We start from the raw sequence: 20,466 nt of genomic DNA on the forward strand, positions 1-20,466 counted from the left end.
GACACAGACACGAAATAAGGCTGGCTGTATACGTGTAAGCCAATATCTACTTCTAGAACATTCTCTCTAACCTACCCTATTGAAAGATAGCATGCATATTCTTAGTCTACCTGCTTAAGGTATCCAGTTAAGTAGTTTTGACATGTTCACAGTTTGGAAGCATTGGGCATTGCCCTTAACTCATGGCTCTGGGGCAAGCAATAGATAAGGTCCCTGACACACTAGACCTTTATAAGAGAATGGCTGAATTGCTATTCTTACAAGGTTATCCTTAGAATTTTGTGTGTGTGTGTGTGTGTGTGTGTGTGTGTGTGTGTGTGTGTGTGTGTGTTAACAGTCTTTTTGGAGGGAGACTTGACTTAATCAGTCCTACGTGTTAAGTGAGTTCAGGAGTGTTTCTTACTAGATGTCTGTTTGACTCCCATGCCTTATTAAGTTGTCCTTGATGTTAATAAGGGTTTTCCTGCCAAGTAAACATTGAAAAAAAACTCTTCAGCATACAATCAAATGCAACTGAAAAAAAATCACTCCATCTGATTTAGTCTCATTAGTTTACTGGATGATTTTAGGAAAGGCTTTGAAAAGTTTGTCTCTTGGTTTCTAGGTCCGTGAAATGGGAGGACAGCTCCCTAAAACACCTTTCGTTTTTAAGTGTTTCTATATTGTCAAGTAGGGCATTTGGTTTACTGCTCTAGTTTTGTGGCTTTGTTATCTTTGGGCAAGGTGGAAAATATTCATATTTTTAATATGAGTTTGCATAGTCAGATGTGCATGTTTCCTGAGAGTGACAGGTTGAACATATGTACAAGATCCTGCTTGGTAGGACGAATCTTAAAGTAAGGACATTATTAAATGAGTTTATGACCTTGCGAGAATGCCTATGACCTTGGGACAATGTATATCATCTTGAAACAACATCTGTGACCTTGAAACAGCGTCTTTTTGCATAGACCAGACACTCTGTGTCTCTCCCGGCCTCCATACTTTCTGGCACTAGAACAATAGGCTTACTAGTCTCTACCACTGAGCCATGGTCCCAGTCCTTTTAAATATTTCTATTTTAAAGTTTGTAAAGGGTGGCCATTTCTAAATCCCCAAACTTTCCCAGTTATCCTTGAACTCATAGTTCCCAGCTTCAGTCTCCGGGTAGCTGGGATGACAGGCCTTTTTATGACCAGACCATACGTTCAAGTCCCTCTGGGTTAGACACGAGATCTTTTTTTTTTTTTTTTTTTTTTTGCTGTTTGGATCTCACATTGTGGTTGTTGTTCATGGGTCTCCAATAAATCCTCCTGTTGAAAGAACACATGTACGCTAGTTAACAGACATGTGGGAAAAATAATGTTAGTCGAGGCAGAGTGGACTAAGAAAGACCGAGCCTTACTGTGCATGTCAGAGGGGCTTTGAAACGGAAAAAAAAAAAAAAAAAAAAAAAAAAACCAAACAACAGCTCCAAGAACATGTGAAATGTCTTTCCCCTCGGCAGGCCAGGCCGCAAGTAATAAAATCTGTGGACAATAAGGGCGTCATAACAAAGGAGCAGGGCCGTTGAACACAGAAACACTCCCCTCTTTTCGAGGTTTGGACTTAGCAGATGTGTAAAGAGGCGACATGTTAATTTTTAAGTATCTGGAACCGATCTGATTTTACAAAACATGAAAGCTGTAAATTAATGAATGTAGCCATAAAACAGAGTCCCCGTCCCAGAGCAGCTCAGACCAGGAACTTGTTATGTTTCACTCCGTCCCAGCTTCTCCCTGCCATTAGGTTGTCTCCCTTCCTTTCTTCTCTTCCTCCCTCCCTTCTGTGCTTCTTTCTCTCCTCTCCTGCTCCCCCTGCAGCTCCCTCCCTCTCAGAGCAAACATGGTTCCTGGCACTAGGTCAGCGAGGTGAGCATTGGTACTATTCACAAAAATGGATAACTCACTCCTTGGCACAAAATGACAGGCAGCAGGCGGGACCCTTCGCTGTATCTTGATCCCGAATCTCAGGGCTTCAGGCTGCAGCGCTGTCGGTGAACACACACCTGAGGCTGTGTGAATAGTTTGCCAAGGCCCTGTTTCCATGGTTACTCTTCACTGGGCTCTCTCCTGCGCCTTGGGTGCCTGAGCTGGCATAAATGGCCGATTGTCCTCCACACTGTTCGTTTTCATCCGGCTAACCTGGAGTGTCTCTTGGAAGTGAGGGAAAAACAAATGACCCAGGATGTTGGTTCTGCTCTCCGCTGGTCAATCTTTCTCTTGTCCAGTTGAGTGCCGGTGAAATACACTTGGAGGAGATGAGAGCAGGCAATGGGCCACTGTATTATTAGGCGAATTTGGCTTAACCACTGTGGAGCTGTACCATGTGGCCTGGTTCCAAGGAGGCTCCTTTGTCTAACTGGGAGGACAGTCCCTTTTTATTATCCTAGATCTGTGGTTCCAAAACCAATTTTTCTTAGAGAAACTTGAAAGCCTTTTAAACTATAAATTCTCGGGCCCATCTGCAGAATTAACACATCCAATTTCTTGAAAGGGACTGGGAAATTTAAATGCCCTTAGGTGATGGGGATGGATCCAGTTGGTTAGGAAGCTCCATTTTGAGGCTCTATGTCCAATGTGCTTTTTAAACAGCATGGGGACAGGAGCAAGAGGATTCTTTTCAGAAAAAGAACACACTGGACCCGTAAGGCACAGAGTAACAGTGTTCTAGAAGCCTCCCCTAGAAACTCTCTAGGGACTGTTAACATGGGCAATGGTTTTCTGTACTCTAGCTGTGTGAAAAGGTAAGGAGAGTTAGGAGACTCATATCTGGGTTCTTCCTTATCTGAAATAACCCCTGAGCCTGGATAGCCCTTAGAGCATCTCCCCGGGCCATCTAGTTCCTTGTAGCATAGGCTCTACTCTTTGTGATTCTCACACTAGTTTAATTACCCAGGAACTATGCGGTCAAATGCATGCTTGAGGAGCACCAAACATTGTCTACAGAGAGTTTCCAACATGGCGTAGGTGCTATGATGCAGTACTGGGCGAGGTCAAGTGATATTCTGGCTTATATAGCACAGAGGTGCCTCGATGGCAAGGCTGGCACATGAGAAGAAAGATAAGAATGATATAGAAAGGGACATGGAGCAGAGTGACTCTCAGAGATGCTTGCTGGACAGTGGTATCCCCCTCCCCCACCCGCTCCCGACCCCATTAGGGTGTTACAACAGCTATTTAATGCCATGTGTCTGTTACAACAGCCGATATCCACATACAATGCTTTCATTTTTTTTTTTTTAAATTATGGGTGATTTGTCTGTATGCCTGTGTACCACATGCTTGCCTGGTGCCTCAAGAGGCCAAAAGAGGAAGTCACATGTCCTGGGACTGGAGTTACAATTACAAGCTGCCTTGTGGGTGCTGGGAATCCAATCTAGGTCCTTTGCAAGAGCAGCCTGTGCTCTGAACCACGGAGCCGTCTCTCCAGTCCCGGCTTGTGGTACTTTTTAAATTAGTAAATAACTCGACTGTGAACTCAGCTATGCTCCTTCTTACCACAGAGCTGTCTAGCAGTGATAACTTTATGATGTTCATGCAGGATGGTGGTAGGTGGAAGGGGCGAGGTAGCTCGCCGCTACTCTGAAGCAACTAACAAACCACTGGACACATTCGGAGCATGCCCCTGGGCGCTTTCTCAGAACAAAGAAATTATTGGACAGAAATCACAACATGATTCTCCACATCCACAAAGGACGGTTAACATGGGTATCTTTTGCCCTTTCTCTGTACAGTGGAAATCAGCCTTCGGAATTATCTCAATAGCATATTTCCTTTTTATTTGCTCCGATACAGATGCAGAACCTCACAAATTTTAATTATTAACATCTCAATATCTGAGAATAGTTTTTCAGATAGTTATTTGTAAGCCAGTTATCTGGTGAGTATTTTTTAAACTAAACTGTGCAATACAAATGTTAATCAGGATTTTTTGTTTTGTTTTGTTTTGTTTTCTGGGCTGTGCACAGAACCTCAAACATGCTAGGCAAATGCAATGTTCTGCCACCAAGCCACACCCCCAGCCCCACCCAGAATATATATTTTCTTAGCATTTGTGTGTGTGTGTGTGTGTGTGTGTGTGTGTGTGTGTGTGTGTGTGTGTGATGTTCAGGTGCCTATAAGAAGACAGAAGAGTGTATCTTAATCCCTGGAGCTCGAGTTAGATTGTAATCTACTAGATATGGACTCTGGGAACTGAGCTCTGGTTCTCTAGAAGAACAAGTGCTCTCAACTATTGAGCCATCTCCCTAGCCACCAAGGTTATTTATTGACTAGCTATATTCTGTTTACACCATGTTTTCTATCTGTCTGTCTGTCTGTTTCCATTTGAAGGAGTTATAAAACATTTGCCTTTTAAAACACTTTCTTCTTTAGAGAAAATAATTACTCTCCTGGATATGGGGGAAATAAGTAAGTAGATATTCAATGTTCTCGTGAGGAACTCAGGATGATGCTTTTGAGTGACAGGCATGAGTCACGTGTCCAGAGCCTCTCCCAAAGAAGTGTCAATCACGTGCCTACAAGGGTGATTGACATAAAGTAGCATCAGGGTTGCTATGGTTCAGATATGTTCCTCACAGGCTCAGGTTTGAATAGTTGGGTCTCCATCTGCTGGCCCTGTTCTGGGAAACTGTGGAACTTTCAGAAGGTGGGGGCCTAGCTGGAAGAAGTGTGTCACTGGAAAGAGCTTTGAGGTATACAGCCTGCTTCTGCTTCCTTACTCACTTCTGCTATTCTCTGGAGATGCAGAAAGCATCCACCATGGAGCTGCTTGCTTCCGAGCTTTCTCAACCCTGGTGGCCTGTGATCCCTTTCTCAAAGAAATCATCCCTTCCTCCCATAGGCTGCTTATTGACAGGCACTTGGTCACATCAATGAGGGAAACATCTACCAGTGTAGACCACCAAGGTTTTTGAAGAATTAAAATCTTAGGGAAAAGATATGGTAAAACAGACAGAGCATAGGATCCCTTTCTGTACTTTTAAAGAATGTCTGTCTGTCTGTCCGTCCATCCATCCATCCACCCACCCATCCACCCATCCATATCTGAGTACCCACTCACCCCACCCCCACCATCATCCTGCCATAGTCTTACTATACAAGTCTGGCCAACCTAGAACTCACTATGTAAAACAAGGTGGCCTCAAATTCGAAGAGATCTACCTCTTTTGGCTTCTGCCTTTTGAGCACTGCAGTTACTGGCATGGCCACCATGCCTGGAATGTATTATACTGTTTTTTAATTTGTGTGTGTGTGTGTGTGTGTGTGTGTGTACACTCTCAAGTGCAGGTACCTGCAAAACCCAGAGAGTGTCAGATCACCTGGAGTTTGAAGTAGGGTTGGCTTAGAGCTGAACAACATGGGTTAAAAACTGAAACTTGGATCCTTTGCAAGAGCATCTTATGCTCCTCACCACTGAGCAACCTGTCCATGTTTCTATGCTTTTCAAGATAAGGCCACAAAACCTGTAAAGAAAAGACCATTTCCCTATGACATGTACAGCGACAGGCTCAAGGATCTGAACGCTATAATCCACTCTCACTATGACACTCATTGCGGTAGGAATGATTAGACCAGAGTCCATGCCAAGAGCAGCCCAGCAAGCCTTCCCTCCATCTTGATGATCCTGGGAGCCTGCAGGCTCCAGACACTCTGGTGCTATAGCTCAGGAAATACAATCATCCCAGAGAGAAGCTATTGTTAAGGAATAGAGTTTTTAAACTATGCAACAAGTCTTCAAGTATCCTCTGTTGAAAAGAGGGGCTTAGCAGGAATTTATTACCTTCCACCCCGATTCCTAACCTTAAATTCCCAGCTCTGCCCATAATTCATCATCATTAAAGTCATTTATCACTAAAACTTTATTCATATGTATCTTAGGGACCATGATTCCAAGGCTTATATGTTCCCTGCTTTCTTGACGTCTCCCAAGATTGTGACAGAAGAGCTCTAAGGGGTCTGAATTCGAGTCTTGACCCCATCGCAAGCTGGCCATTTGCCTCAGGGTCAAATATGTGATCTCTCAGAATCCCAGATGCTTCCTCTCAAAGACGGTGAAGAGTAGCCCTTCATCCAGCAGTTGTGTAATTAAATGAGACAACATACATGAAAGTGTTGTGCATAGGACCTGGCAGTCATGAAACACATACGAATCTCTCCTAACCATACTTTATTACTCCAAAATATAAAGATAGCTTTGTCTTTTGTTTTCACTTTCTATTCTTAATCCTTGTTTTATTTTATTCTATATTAATAATTCATACTGCAAGACTCTTAAATATGTTTGAGAGCTGTGTCTGGTGTGTGGTCATAAATGCAAAGAAATACTGGAGATTCTGATCATTTGGACTTACTTCCTCCAGGGAGTCCTTGGTCTTCCTGGGTCTGAGGATTGACGTTTGCGAAGCCTGAACGTGCACGATGTTTAACATGTTCTTTTTTCCCTCTCTTCCTGTCCCATCCTATAAATACTCTCCTTTCTCCCCACCCCTTTCATTTTGACACACTTTCCCAGAATGCCTTTCAAAGAGGAAGTAGCTTTAATGGCTTTATCTCCCCTGATTTCCGTAGGTAAATGTTCATATGCTCTGCGCAGCAGAACGTGTCAGAACATCATGTCTTGAGATGCTCATGTCTTGTTTCACGTTTTACCATCCACATTTGTGGGGCTGCACACATGCATGTGTCAAAGCAAGCATGTGTGTGGAGGTCAGAAGACTGTTTTCAGGGGGTCAGTTCTCTCCTTCTACGATGTGGGCTCCAGGGATCTAACTCAGGTCATCGGGTTGACGTCAAGTGCCTTTATTGGTGGAGCCATCTGATTGGCCCCAAATGCATCAGTATCGGGCAGTTATTTCCTCCTGCACAGAGGAACTGAATCCTTCTTAAAGCTCTTCCCTCCCCAGTTAGTGAAGTTGCTAAGGTTCCCTAGCAACAGTTAGACAATTAACTGGGAAGCCACCCACTTCTCACTAATCCCTTCAAGAATTTAACAAGTTTCAGAGACGAAGAAACAGAATACTTTATTATAAAACGTATAAAATAAATATTACACATACATTTTGACTTTTTCTCTATAATCCATGTTTTTTTTTTTTTAAAAATTCAACATTTCCCCTCAGAATATCATTTACTCAGAGAAGACAGGTGAGAACATGTAAGAATAGGCTATTAATAAATTAATTCTTTCCCATAAAATAATAAAGTGATAATTATATAAAGTCAAATAACTTCCCACTTTTCATAGAGCAAGGGAGTGGTAGTGTGGTTTCTGTTTTGTTTTGTTTTTCTCCTCATATCAAAATGGCTACCGAAAGGCCAAGCCAAGAAGGTCAAGTTGTTACTCTTTGCCCATGGCATGCAAGAGCTCATGGTTCCCAATGGGACGGGAACAAAGAATGCTGTTAAGTTTAACAGACCACTGTCTCACTAGTTCTGCTGAGCTGGCAAACCCCTGTTTGAACCAAGACTCCAAGAAGCAGTAAAACTGAGTGTACATTCATCAAAGAAGTTTCGGGGGGATAGAGTAGTATCGTATAAACAAGCCCTGTAGAGCCACTTCTCAAAGAATTACAGGGGGGGGGGAAACAGTCTTTTAAGTTACTCTGGTTTTGGCAAAACAGCGTGGTACTTTTCCAATTGAGAACAATTTTAAGCTTGTTAATGCCCATCAACAGCTGGCTCCCGACGATCAAAACTCTCATCTGAGACATGGCGAAATGCTGTTACTCATGGAAAGATCTTGGCGAGTTGTAATTTATTAATGTAGCAAGAAGACAGATGGATTTTTCCTCTAGCCACTGCGTCTTATTTTATTTTTCCTTGTTGACCAAGTCCTGGGGCAAATTGAAACTTGTCAGTTGGAAGGAGAAAAACCACAAGTAGCCTTTAATTTTGTAAGCATTCTGATAATATGTATGGAGCGTTATACATGGTGGGCTTTTCCCTCCTTCGAGCATGCTATTTTACCAGTCAGCGCCTATTTTTTTTTTTTTTTTACCAAAAGTGAACATGCCACCAATTCTTGTCCTCAGAGAGCAGGGAACATTCCCTGCCTCCCATGTTCCCATTCAATAAGCACCAGACAGTACGAGGTTGATTTCACTCGGAAGGGCATCAGGGTTTGACATTTCTTTTCCCCTTCAGGTGTGAGTTTTAATTCCTGGAGAACTTAAATAGTCCATGCGGCCCTGCTTCCAGAATGTTACTGGGAACATGTTTCGAGTAGTTAATTTCTGTCTTGGAGACTCACTATAGGCAGAATATACTTGAAACCAAATGAAAACAACAACACACAAAATAAAACATAAAGTGAAACTTGCCAGCCCAGCAGCAAGCACCCATTGAGCACCATTTGGTGTCAAGAGTTTGACACAATAGATACTAAACAACTGTTAGGAAGAGTCCCATCCAAGGATTCGATGGCTCTGAGTCTCAGTCCTTGACCTGAAACTTTAAAGACTCCTTTAAAAGTCTTTGCTGTTGAATCCTTTGATGTCCAAGCGTATGTGTGTGTGTGGGGGGCGGGTGGGGGGGCGAAGAGAACCATCCCAAAGTCAACAAGATTCCCACTTTGTCAAAATGAAAACTTGACTTATCTCAGTACGACCCACCTCTCATCTTCCGAATCACAGTGCAAATCAAAGGTTTTTTTTTTTTTTTTCCTTTTAAGTTAGATTTGTCATCGCGTCTCACTGTCAAGTGTTGGAGAGTACCATGTGTTTCCAGGGCTCAACTAAGGAGGCCGGTGGCTATCTGTCCAGTTTTTTAAACCCCGTGGCAATTCCTCTGTGGTTTGTAGTCTTGATATGAAGACCTGGAGATGGACGGGTCAGGTCCTGGTCTGAGGGGGATGAGGAGACCCTGAGATCAGCTCTTCCTTGAGCATGATCGACAGCACTGTTTTCCATAAAATTTGTGGTTGCAGACTCCGTGCTGAGGGACCAGGCGACACCAGCTGAAGAAATCCACACACGACGGATCATCTGAAAGGACAGAGAGCATTTAGCATATCGGCTAAGGTTTCTGACCTTCCTATTAAGATGAGGGCCTGTGGGACAGAGACCTAGGCCCACCCACTGCCTTGTTCCTCCATGTGTTCTGCCCATGATACACACGGACATTGTTAGGGCAGGGTTCAGATGCCAAAAGGGACTGTGTCTGTTAGCAAAATTTAAACGAGGGGCAGTGTTAGAAGAAAAGAAGCCATACCTACTAAGAGGTCAATACTTGTCTGCATGTGGCCCGGCAGTTAGCACAGACATGGGGGGCCCAGGGCAGTACCTTCCACAGGAGCATTTCTTAGTTGCTCTCCTGACTCCTTTTGTAAGGTCCCCAGCTTGGATTCGCTCCGTGACTCACGTCTGCCTACAGTTCCTTAAATTCTGGGTTCTTGTCCCCTTCTGTGCCCTTCCCCATTCACAGTCATTCCCAGGAATCCGTTTCAGACACAAACTAGTCCTGTCAGACACTTTCCCATCCCTAAATAGTCCAAGGTGTGGTGACTGCTGTGGTGATGCTGTAGTATTCGAAGCCGGTTCCCTGACTCCATGTAGGCCCCTTGCTGATGGGCGATGCTCAGGGAGCTCTTAACTACCGCTGTCTCCTTTACTGCTAGGTAGACGGTCCCTAAGGCTCCAGGTTAGTTCCTTCTTCTTGTCTCTGCCCACGCAACAAACCAGTCTACTGCTGTCCTTGCAGCTTGGGTCCTCACTCTCTTCCTTGCCTTTCTACACTCAGTTTACCCACACTCAACACCATGGGGTTGCTAACGCTGTCTTCTAGAAGGCAAAGGCTTTGTGACCAGGGTCTTGGTCTTGCTCTTCATTGATTTCTTCCCCATATCTACAGTAGTGCCCATCACAGAGTAGTTTCTAGATCAACATTTTTTTTTCTTTTCTTTTTTTCAGAGCTGGGGACCGAACCCAGGGCCTTGCGCTTGCTAGGCAAGTGCTCTACCACTGAGCTAAATTCCCAACCCCAACATTTTTTCTTAAAGTATTTTAGTCTTTAGACTAAATGATTTTTTAGTCTTAGAACACTATTGTCACTTTGCGTTGGCTTGACCATCATACCCCTCCTCACAGGTTTCAAAGCTCATACTGAACAATGAGCTCTGGGTAGCAGAAAGATTTAGTTTTGCACTTGTTAAAGTCTTGCCCATCAGCTCAACAGAAATATAGGTGCTGTCTAAACTAGTTTGGTTTTTGGAAAAATTAACCACAGTGGCTAAAATAATCAAATTAAAGCATATGGTGTAGGAACTTAGGTTTAAAAATGTGGTGGAGTTTTTTTCTTTCCAATGACTTCTGGAGATACACACACACATACACACACACACACACACACACACACACACACACACACACACACACACGTACGTCAGTGTTAACTTTTACCTGCTGCTAAATGATATGAGAGAAATGACAATAACAACGATATTTTTTAAATCAGTATATAGCTTAGAACTTGGTGCTATGCTTTTGCCCTTGCCTCCTGAGTGTTTAGATTATAGGCATGTACTACCGTTTCTTGACTAACCTCACCATGCTATCAACTCTCACCTCTCTTTAAAAACTTTGAAAAATTATGTGTGTGTTTATGCACCACATGCATACAATGCCAATGGAGGCCAGGGGTATCATCGGCTTCCCTGAAACTGTAGTTCTAGATGGTTATGAACAGTCCTGTGGGTGCTGGGTATTGAATCTGATCCTTTGGAAGAGCAGCCAGTGCTTTTAGCCATGAAGCCATCTCTCCTATGAACAGAATGGAATTTTAAGACAAGCATATATCTGAGGCCATGGGCGAGGAGGCAGGGCAGGAAAGGTCAGCATGCTATGTGTATATGGTACCTTACTTGCTTTGTGGATGTTTGATGATAAGAACAGTTATGAATGGCTGGGTATCTGAGATATGAAACAGGCTTACATTGTGGAGGCTGATGTACGAGCCCTCTCTCTTTGCCTCCCTCCAAGCCAGAAGGCAGCAAGCATCATTGGCTATGTCTTCAAAATCCGCCTTCCTTATTACCTTCCTATAAAGAGAAACTCCCACGTCTCTCCTTGGACAATGGCAACCACCACTTCATGAGGAGATCTTGTTCTCATACTACTCCAGGTGACCCATGGTCATGATCTTACAGACCCCATGGTTCTCCACCTCAGATGGCTAAATCTGATGTCTCTGTGAGGACTGATAAGACTCCTGTACCATTGTTGATTTGTACTTCTATAGTCCTCAACTGTGCTCCTACTCCAAGTATCTTTAGTTCCTTGTTTTTGCCCTTTCCTCTGCTAAGCACAAGCAAGGTCCGCCTTTTTTACTTCCTGGAGCCCCTCTGTGAAAGTTGCTTTCAATTCTGGCTTCTGACTCGACCACTCTGTCAAGTCGGTTTCCCCACCTCTTTCTCAAGGTCCGTATTTGCTGCGGGGTCTCCCACAAGGCTTTCTGTTTAGCATAGCTTCAGAATAGGACCCTGCTTGCCATATTCTTTTTTTATATAATGGGAGTCCAGGGGATACTTGGTAAGTTCTTAGTGACCTTGATATGATCAGACTAAAGGGCATCACCACACCATACATACCACCGTACTTCTACTGCAAACTTAGTGGCTATCTCAAGCCAGGTAAGTATGAGATAGAAAAACAACATTGACATGATTTTCTCTCTCATGTGCCTATCTGAGAGGTGCTCCCAGAACTAACCAGAATACTAAGGGATCACATTTCCTTCTGGGGTGGTCTGACTACAGAGATAGATGGGGTGAAGATGGGGTCTGGCAGAATGTGGCCCCCATCACTCTAAGTACTAAATCTCCTCCATATCCCTCCGAGTAGAATCCCAGTGTTGCTTACAGATGGTTCTGTTTCAGCAGCCCCAATATCACACACTCGCACAGGCTCATGCAGGAAAGGAGAGAGAAGAACACTGAGGTCCTGAGCCTCCTGCCAATCAATTGCAGCTGAGGCAGGAAGTGACACAGGAGGACTGGGAGGGCCGAGGGAGGGGCTAACTGACAGCACCAAATATTATTCACCACAAATTGGAAAAGTGGGCTGAGAGATTCGGCAGGCTTGGAAAACCTGTGATCGGTGAAACAGGAAAGAGATCCCAGCAGCCATGTGCCACAGAGTCTGATCCCACTGAGAGACATGTCCTGGTGTTTGTGAGATTACTGTAAAATGACTCTCAGCTTCCCATCAGCTCCCGCTGCCCTGCACTTGAACTAAGAACGCCGTCATTTTAAGTGGGTTGTATGTCCTCTGTCTCGACAATCAAAGCTCCTCTGGGGGAAATATTATTTACCTTTATATTTCTACTGGTTAGCAAGAATTACATTTTTGAGGGGAGGCTTCATATAACCCAGGCTGGCCTCAGACTTACTATGTAGCCAAGGATGACTCCAATCCTCCCAACTTCACCCTGTAAAAGCTAGAACTACGGGTGTGCACAGTGATGCATAATTTTCTGTCTTGCAGGAATCGAACACTGGGATTTGTGCATGCCAGGCACCAGCCGAGCTACATGTCACATCACCAGGTATTGTGTCTTAAAGAGGAAGAGTGGGTGACATGACCTGAGACTGGATCGCTGAAAATCCTCATTGAGTGAAAAGAAATGTTGCCTTCAGATCAAGCAAACAATATGGCATGGACAGGAGCTGCCCCAGATCCATATCGGGGCTTGTACAAGTGTAAGCATGCAGTCCCATGGGTGCTGCAGAGTTGTGCAAAGTCCAAGCTGCCCAACCAACTATAAAACTAAGGGAAACTGTGGGAAAGCTTTCTCATAACTGGTGAAGTTGATGGGGCAAAGGACTCTTTACCTCTCTTTTCAGGAACTGGACAGAAGTTGGTATTACAGGCTCTTAGCACCGGAGGCTTCTGATGGAGCAGACAACTTGAGGAAGGCCGGCCTTGCTGCATGCAGTGGACAGATCGGGTCTGGACCCCTCCCCCACAGGTTACAGTGCACTGCCAAGGAGGGAGAGAGAAGGGAGTTTCATACCTGTTCATCTGGACAGCATCCTCTCTGAGGTCAGTGGCATCAAATAGAAAGAAGCCCAATACTTGTGACCCACGATGCCTGCAGATGACTGCAGTCTACCGCCAGGCCTAAGCATACAGTCCAAGTCTAGTCAGCCCCGTGTGAGCTGTGAGGTCTATCAGAAACGTCTCGGGCAAAGGCTGCTGCACCACCTGAGAGAATGTCCCCAGTGAAGGGCTTCCTAAGGAGGAATGCTCCAGAAGGGCCTTCAAAGCTCAGAAACAAATCCAGACGCAGCCAGAGATGGAGGTCAAGAAACCCAGGCAATCTCAGCCACATGCCAGAATGGATGGGGGTTAGTCTGAAACAGGGACCATAAAGGACATACCAACCAGAGACACTGTGGGATGGCACTTAGCCAGGTTTTGAGGTACCTAAGAGCCAGGGATTTTGCTGTCCAATTAAAAAGAATCTCAGGCTCTGAGTTTCGTTTTGTCCCCAATGGCTACAGGAAAAGTTGATGGATCTTTAACAGAAGAACAAACAAGGAAATCTTGTAGGGGGGGCAATGCTGTCAATATAGATCATTGTTGGTTTATGTTAGAATGGGCTGCAGGCAGCAAGAGCATCATTTCATACAAATACTGCTCTGTGGCCTGGTGTTTGGAAGGACAGAGGATGAGTTTAGGAATTATCCCGACATTCAAATACAGATGTGTGATTTCCATCAAATTGTCTTACTCCGATGTTTGCCATTTTTTTTAAATATACAATAAGCATTTAGGTCTAAGGTCAGCTTTTATATAGAGGAACAGGTGTCTGAGGAGGAAAACATCTGGCTTCCCGGCATTTGCTGGCTCACTTCTGACTACCTTTATTCATTCTGATAAAAGTCTATGATTCCCCCACGTAAAAATGTCTTTATATTCATTGCACAAAGTAATGGGGTTTTGCAAACCATAAAAAAGAATTTGTAAATGTTAAATAAAATCACAAAACTTAAGAAGCCCATATCGCTCTGTGTGTGTGTGTGTGTGTGTGTGTGTGTGTGTGTGTGTGTTTTACCATGCCTAGTCTATTAGAAATATTCACTTCCCTTTCATTGGTGATTTACTCTCAGGTCCCCCTCTGTATCTATGTTACACACAGGTACCACCAGGCCCCGTGTTTAAGTTAAGGGTGTGGTCAGCAGCTTTGGTCACATTAGTGAGCTCTGCAGGATTGATGTCTCAAGGACCTCAACATAGCTTCCGGTTCTTATGGAACCCAACTAGTGTTCCCAAGGAAACATGTCACCATCAGCTGACGGCTGAACATTCTTACCCTTATCTTCCTTGTCCACTGGGACACTAATGGCCAACACAAGAAGTAATGCAAAGAAAGAATGAGAAAGTGCGTGTAGGTCATGAACAGGGAGCAGAGGCAGGGGCTGAAAAAATTGTGTGTGTGTGCGTGTGTGTGTGTGTGTGTGTGTGTGTGTCCTTTGGAAAAATGTTGTCCTAGCAAACAGGAAGGGGTTAGAAAGCAGCATCCCTGAAATGACAGTTTCAAGTGGCAGCAGTCAACATGAACATAATGTCACAGGCTTTCTAGTCAATGCTTTACTTACCTTTTCCAATTCTCTAGGTCTAAAAACCTATGGTCGTCAGACTGGTATCTACCAAGGCTCACATAGAGGTTGGGATAGGTCAAATGATGCCCAACCATCCCAAACTCTATACAGGGGACGACAGTTGATCGGCTGAGGACAACACTCCTTTGCTCCATCTCACTTGACCATCTGCTTCCTAAATTGCACGCACCAACCTGTTGCCACGGGGACGAATACCAGCCTGCCGCCATGCTGTATACTGGGCAAGCCCTTCGGTTGCAGGTTTCTTCCAGTTCCAGGTTTGGCTTCTTAATGTTGCGACATCTCCGCTCTGGGAACGTCATCAGCTTTCCCTGCAGGGTCTTCTCCATGCACTTGAATTCTCTCTTCCTCACACCCAAGCCACAGGTTGCAGAACACTGGGAGACAAGAAAGGAGGTGTGAGAGCGCACAGAGAGCTCCACAGTCAAAGCCGCTGAGCCGTCCGTCCACACAAAGTCAGTGCCGTGATACGGCAGCCTTGGGTTACAGAGGAGGACATCAAAGGCTGGAGCACTGACGTGATCTTCTCTGAGTTACAAAGAGAGATCCCTGTTCATCCGGATTGAGGAGGCGACCGCCACACGAATGGGTAAGGCTGAGGTCACTGATTTACTCACTTTGTCAAAGCCCCAAACATCTTGTAACAATTTAAAATACTCTTGATTTTGCCTCAGCCTCCATCAGAGCTGGGGCTGTACTGGAGTGACCCAGAATACCTGGGACCGCCCTGAGAAGTGGAGAGTTTGAGCCATGGAATGAGAATGATCAAGACAGAATCATTTTATATCGAATAACTGCCTGTCTTTAGTTTTACCTGTGTCCTTCTGGGTTAGATGTAGCCTAGTGTTTCTCCACGCAAGCCCCAATTCCTGAATAATGACTCAGGTTTATTTTATGAATAAATGTGTAGGCCATAAGCTTTGGGTCATTCCCTGGCTAGCTCATAACTTACATAATTCGTTTAAATTATTCTATGTCTATCCCAAGGCTAATTACTGCTCCATAGTTTCATGGGTTCAACTTCCTCAGAGTCCGGGTGAATCTTCTGCCTCTATCTCCCAGAGTTCCTATTTTCTACTGGAGTTCTCGTCTTTTATTTCCTGCCTTTTACTAATAGGTTGTCCCCTTTTTATTGATAGGTGATGCCTCTACACAGTGAAGGATGTAATAATAATAATAATAATAATAATAATAATAATAATAATAATATACCAACAGCTTGATCTATTCTAACAGTGTGTTATGCCAGGGAAGGGAAGGGAAGTGAGAAATCTGAAAGAGGACTGGTTGTTTTAAACTATTAGGCAACGTACGGGGTCTTGATGAAATGAACTTATCAATATAAATATTGCCATCTATGGAGGTGACATGTTGGCGCTGTGATAAAGAGGAAGGAACAGGGGCTAGCTCAATGCTACCTGCATGGTGCATACTGGAGGCTGATAGCCAAGAGGGCACACTTTTCATTTGGCTATTTCACTGCAATGCCTCTATAAGATGATGGAGAGAAGACAGGGATACTGTAGGATTTCATTCATGATGGGGGCCGGTGCTCATCACCTAGAACAGACGTGCATCGCAGAGACAGATGTGTGGCCACCAAGCTCCTTACAGTAGGTGATGCTCGCCATCAGGTTTCCTAGATTTAAAACAACCTGGGAACCATAGCCCTGGAGTTTCCAGAGAGGTTGAAATGAAGCGGGAAGATCCGTAGTAAATGGGGGTGCCGTCACCACGGGGGTTGGGCTCCTGGACTGGGCAACCATCTCTTTCTGTTTTGTTGCCATGGGAACAAACGAGAAGCAGTCAGTAGGCACCTGGTACATGGATGCACAGAAAGGAGCCCGGGTAGGTGCATTTGATGGGGAGGGAGGGAGCAATTACAAAAATACTCCCCGCCCCCAGTCCTGAGCCTAAATTCATACCTCAGTCCAGGCAGAGGCGATCCACTGCAGTCTGTTGTTCTTGGGGCACCGTCCCAGCACACAGCCCTCCTGTGCCTCGGGTTTGGGGCTGCTGGAACACAGGCTCTCGGGGAGTGTCTCGGCTGCAGGGCTTGTACAGAGGACCTCACGTCTCCTCACTCCCCGGCCACAGGTCTTGGAACACTAGAAGGAGGAGGAGGAAGAGAGGAGGAGGAAGAAGAAACGCCACTCGTACCCATTTCCGGGGATTTCAGTTGGGTACACACTGATGATACAGTATCGGGATATTTAGCTTCTGCTTGAAGCACCTGAACGCCTGTGGCTGCTTTGTCCCCCAGTCTATGAGCTAAGCTCAACATTGCAAAGGTTTTTGTGAGGCACAGGATGTGTTGTAGCGGAACTGGTCTTCCTCTGTCTGCCATGAGAATTCATCTAAGGACTATGACTGTGCCAGCACAAAAAGCACAGAAATATAGAAGTACAGAAATATGCACACACACTCGGGATGTGAACAACGGTATCAAGGAGCGAAATTCTTACTCCTAAGAAGTTGCCCTCGGGCTTGGTGCTTACTACCAGACAGAGGATACATGCGCTTACCAAACCTTTCTGAAGAAATTTGCACAATCCAAATCTCTATCCTGGGAAGTTTACTTATTTTCTCTAAGACCTTTCTTCTTGGGCTTTTCTGAGAATTCTGTAAACCACATAAGGTGGCAAAGAACTGTCCCCGGAGCAGCTAAAAACGTGTCAAGATCTCTTAGAAAACTGACTCCACACAGGCACTGTCTTGGGGAGGCTCTATCCCTGTGCTGATCTTTGTGGTCATCTTTTGCTCTCAGAAAGACCAAATGAGATGTGATCTCTGGTAACTAAAGGATAGGCTAGGGCAGAGTCCTACATGGACTTAGGGGGCCCACTGTAAATTCTCACGCATCTCATGACTAGTGTGTATGAGGGCTGGAACTTTGCAACCTATGAGGTCTGATTTTTGGGTTGCAAATTGGACCGCATATCACACAACTGTCCATCAACTTTTTGAGTTCATTGCTGTCATCGTCTTGAAAAGAAAACCCTGAGGACTGAAGTCCAGGTAGTCGAGCTGCTAAAAAACAGACAGGAGCTGGTGAATGAGTTGGAAACCTGAACCTACTACCGCTCTCTCATGTATAATTCCTGTGTGGCTGACAAACAATTTTGCTTGCAATTTTTTTTTTTTTCAGAGCAGCAAGCGGTGTACATTGGTTGTAGAAGGGATCGACTTGTTGCTGTGACCCATGTCTGAGAGCTGAACAGCTGGACTCTGCCTCCTTTTCATCCTGAAACTACTCAAGACAAGTCTGATCTTAACGATTCAACCTTACAAAGAGAAAAATAGTCAAAATGTTTCCATGTGAAAGTTTGAGTACTTTAAGATGTGCTGAACATTCTGTAGCACTCATTTATATTGGTCCAGGCCCATCATACACATGTGGCTCCACCATCCCTCCATTTGCAATTCTCAGTTGAAAGGAAATATTGATCCCACTCCACACCATATCCTACTCAGATTTATTCCCTGTTATAAGGAAGTGTTTGCCTGTTTTTTTTGGGGGGCGGGGTGGGGTCACGGATCCATTCTCGTGTTCAATGTATTCCTATTTACTCTTGGATCCTTATTCCGTATAAAGTACAGCCTTACTTTGATTAAAATTATTCCCCTCATCTCTCCTTCAGAATTTGTTGCTACATTGTTAAACTTGGTAAGAAATAGACTTCCTTTGGAAGAGAATAGAATCTTAGGGACAGCACAGCAGACATGGGGCTGTTGACCACTAACTAGCATCATAGCCTTATACCCTCCACCCACACAGACTAAGATGAGGTGCTGACAGTAGGGAAATCCTGGTACTTATCCTGTGTTTTGGGGAGTTCTTTGTGCCCCAGAGGATGTTTGCCTCTGTGCTCTAGATGCCAGTAGGGCCCATTCACTTCCAAGATGTCTCTAAGATGAACAGGCTCCCAGAAGAGGACATCTGCTTTACAGGATATTTATGAGGTATGCAGAACAGGTCATTCCTACTCTATGCATCGTCTTCTGACCCCATGATGCTATGCTTGTGACAACTGCAAAATGGGAAACCAGGTGCTATTTCTTATGTATTCTTTTAGCTCCACATCTTTGCCACTGAAGCAAAAATTAAATCTTCTTCCTTGATCTTGTTCTTTGGGTCCCCCATTCATTCATCCATCCATCCATCCATCCATCCATCCATTCTGTATGCAGAGAAGTCAGCAGATAATTTACAGGAATTATGTGGGTACTGGGGCTTGTCTCAGGTGGTTGGGCATGGTCAAGTGCCTTTATCAATGGATCCAATATCTATAGTAGCCAGGACTAAGTGCCAATCCCCTTATATCTGTATTCATAGACTGCCCCAAGAGTCTCCTTGCTAATTTCTGGACCACCAAGGAAGAGTCTAAGCTCTGTTATAAGAGGTCTAAGACTTCCATCCAGATAAGAACCACTAGCTGATACCAGCTGAAATGAAGATTCCCAGGCACCGCCTTCTTAATTCCCCATGAAGATGCACAGAGCTCAGCACCCCACAGGCTACAAAGTCACCTGTATGTCCACCATCTTGGTTTTCCATGCAGACCAAAACCAGGCTTCTAAGTCGGTGCTAGTTACCTGAGACCAGGGCCCGGGGCTCCACTCTGGAGGGCAGGCATGGCTGTTGCAGACTTGAACCTGGGTAGGCGTGCTCACTGGACAGAGAGAATGCAGCACAGCCTCCTCTTTCTGGAAGGGCTTCTTCTGCACACACCGGATCTTGCGGCTCTGCTGGCCCCCGGCACAGGACTTGCTGCATGTACTCCACTCACCTGGCAACCAACTTTCAGAGAGACCCAAAATTACTTCCTGTAAAGTAATGGCTTCACAGTACTATTCAAGCAGCTATTGGACAAGACTTAACCACCTGGGAAGAGCCTCTGACCCATTTTATAACCAATCGGGGACACCCACTAACTTCTTGTATGGCTGTTGAATCAGACACCCCTTGGGATAGCAGGCATGCTGTAAGGAGACACATTTAATCACCACAATGTTCTGGAGAACAAAATATACATTCTAGCCTTCTACATGGAAAGAAACACATTCTACTCAACCAGGCATATTTACTGAGCTTTTAAAGTGTCAGGGACCTAGGCACAAGGGTTGAAAAGATGAGTGAAGTCACAGTCTTCCCATAAGGGAGCCTACTACATATTGAAACCATGGATATGTGTATCAAGACAAGGCTTGCTGGTCAGCACTGTGAGCCACAAGGCTAGACAAAGTGTAAGCACAAGAAGGGGTGAATGTCTATGTGGGAGAGGGAACACCTCAGAAGAGGAGACCCTGGGAAGTTCTTTCTAAGTGAGCAGCTCCTCGAATTCCTTTTCTGGTTGGTCTGGAACTTACTGATGGGTCAGAGATCTCACCTCATAGGAGTCATTTATAGATGGCCAGATAAGGTTTGCCAGAACTATGTAAGTCGGGATGCATGAATGCTCTTCTATAGCAACGGTGATTCCTTTTCAAGACTTCCTTCTGACTGACTGAAATGGCATGTTTTACAGACATTAAAAAGAAAAGAGCCAAGAGACATGGCTGCTACACATCTGACTTGAAATGGTGATGTCTACAAGTTACCTTGGATACGAATATGCTAAGTGCTGATTATTTTTAGAAATTAAGATCAAATCAGTTGCTAACTGTGCTTTGTTTAGACCTCAACAATTTCTTTACCCTTGCTTATCTTATTTCTTCCCTCTCTCTGCTTTCCACCTGTGGTGGTTCGAATATGCTTGACCCAGGGAGTGGCTCTATTTGGAGGTGTGGCCTTGTTGGAGGAAGTGTGTCACTGTGGGCGTAGGC

At 44.7% G+C, this 20,466-nt stretch overlaps 1 protein-coding gene and 1 pseudogene across 2 annotated transcripts in view; both read right to left on the reverse strand.

The window, feature by feature from the left end:
* Positions 1-7,016: 7,016 nt before the first annotated feature.
* The window catches only part of Adamts18 (ADAM metallopeptidase with thrombospondin type 1 motif, 18), a 152,908-nt gene continuing 139,458 nt past the window's right edge, over positions 7,017-20,466 (reverse strand). The window contains exons 18-22 of one of the 2 annotated variants that reach the window (XM_087594887.1): positions 19,237-19,441; positions 16,566-16,748; positions 14,814-15,017; positions 12,847-12,994; positions 7,017-9,004 (exon numbers count right to left, since the gene is read on the reverse strand). In XM_087594887.1, coding sequence (XP_087451013.1) covers positions 8,889-9,004; positions 12,847-12,994; positions 14,814-15,017; positions 16,566-16,748; positions 19,237-19,441 — 856 coding nt within the window. In that variant the 3' untranslated portion in view covers positions 7,017-8,888. The remainder of the gene's footprint in view (positions 9,005-12,846; positions 12,995-14,813; positions 15,018-16,565; positions 16,749-19,236; positions 19,442-20,466) is intronic. The other variant, NM_001191944.1, reaches the window with a different exon arrangement.
* Positions 10,089-10,206, reverse strand: LOC120098705 (small nucleolar RNA SNORA40; annotated as a pseudogene).

The sequence above is a fragment of the Rattus norvegicus genome, chromosome 19 (genome assembly GCF_021556685.1).
Source record: "Rattus norvegicus strain SHRSP/BbbUtx chromosome 19, alternate assembly SHRSP_T2T, whole genome shotgun sequence".
NCBI classification, from domain to species: domain Eukaryota; kingdom Metazoa; phylum Chordata; class Mammalia; order Rodentia; family Muridae; genus Rattus; species Rattus norvegicus.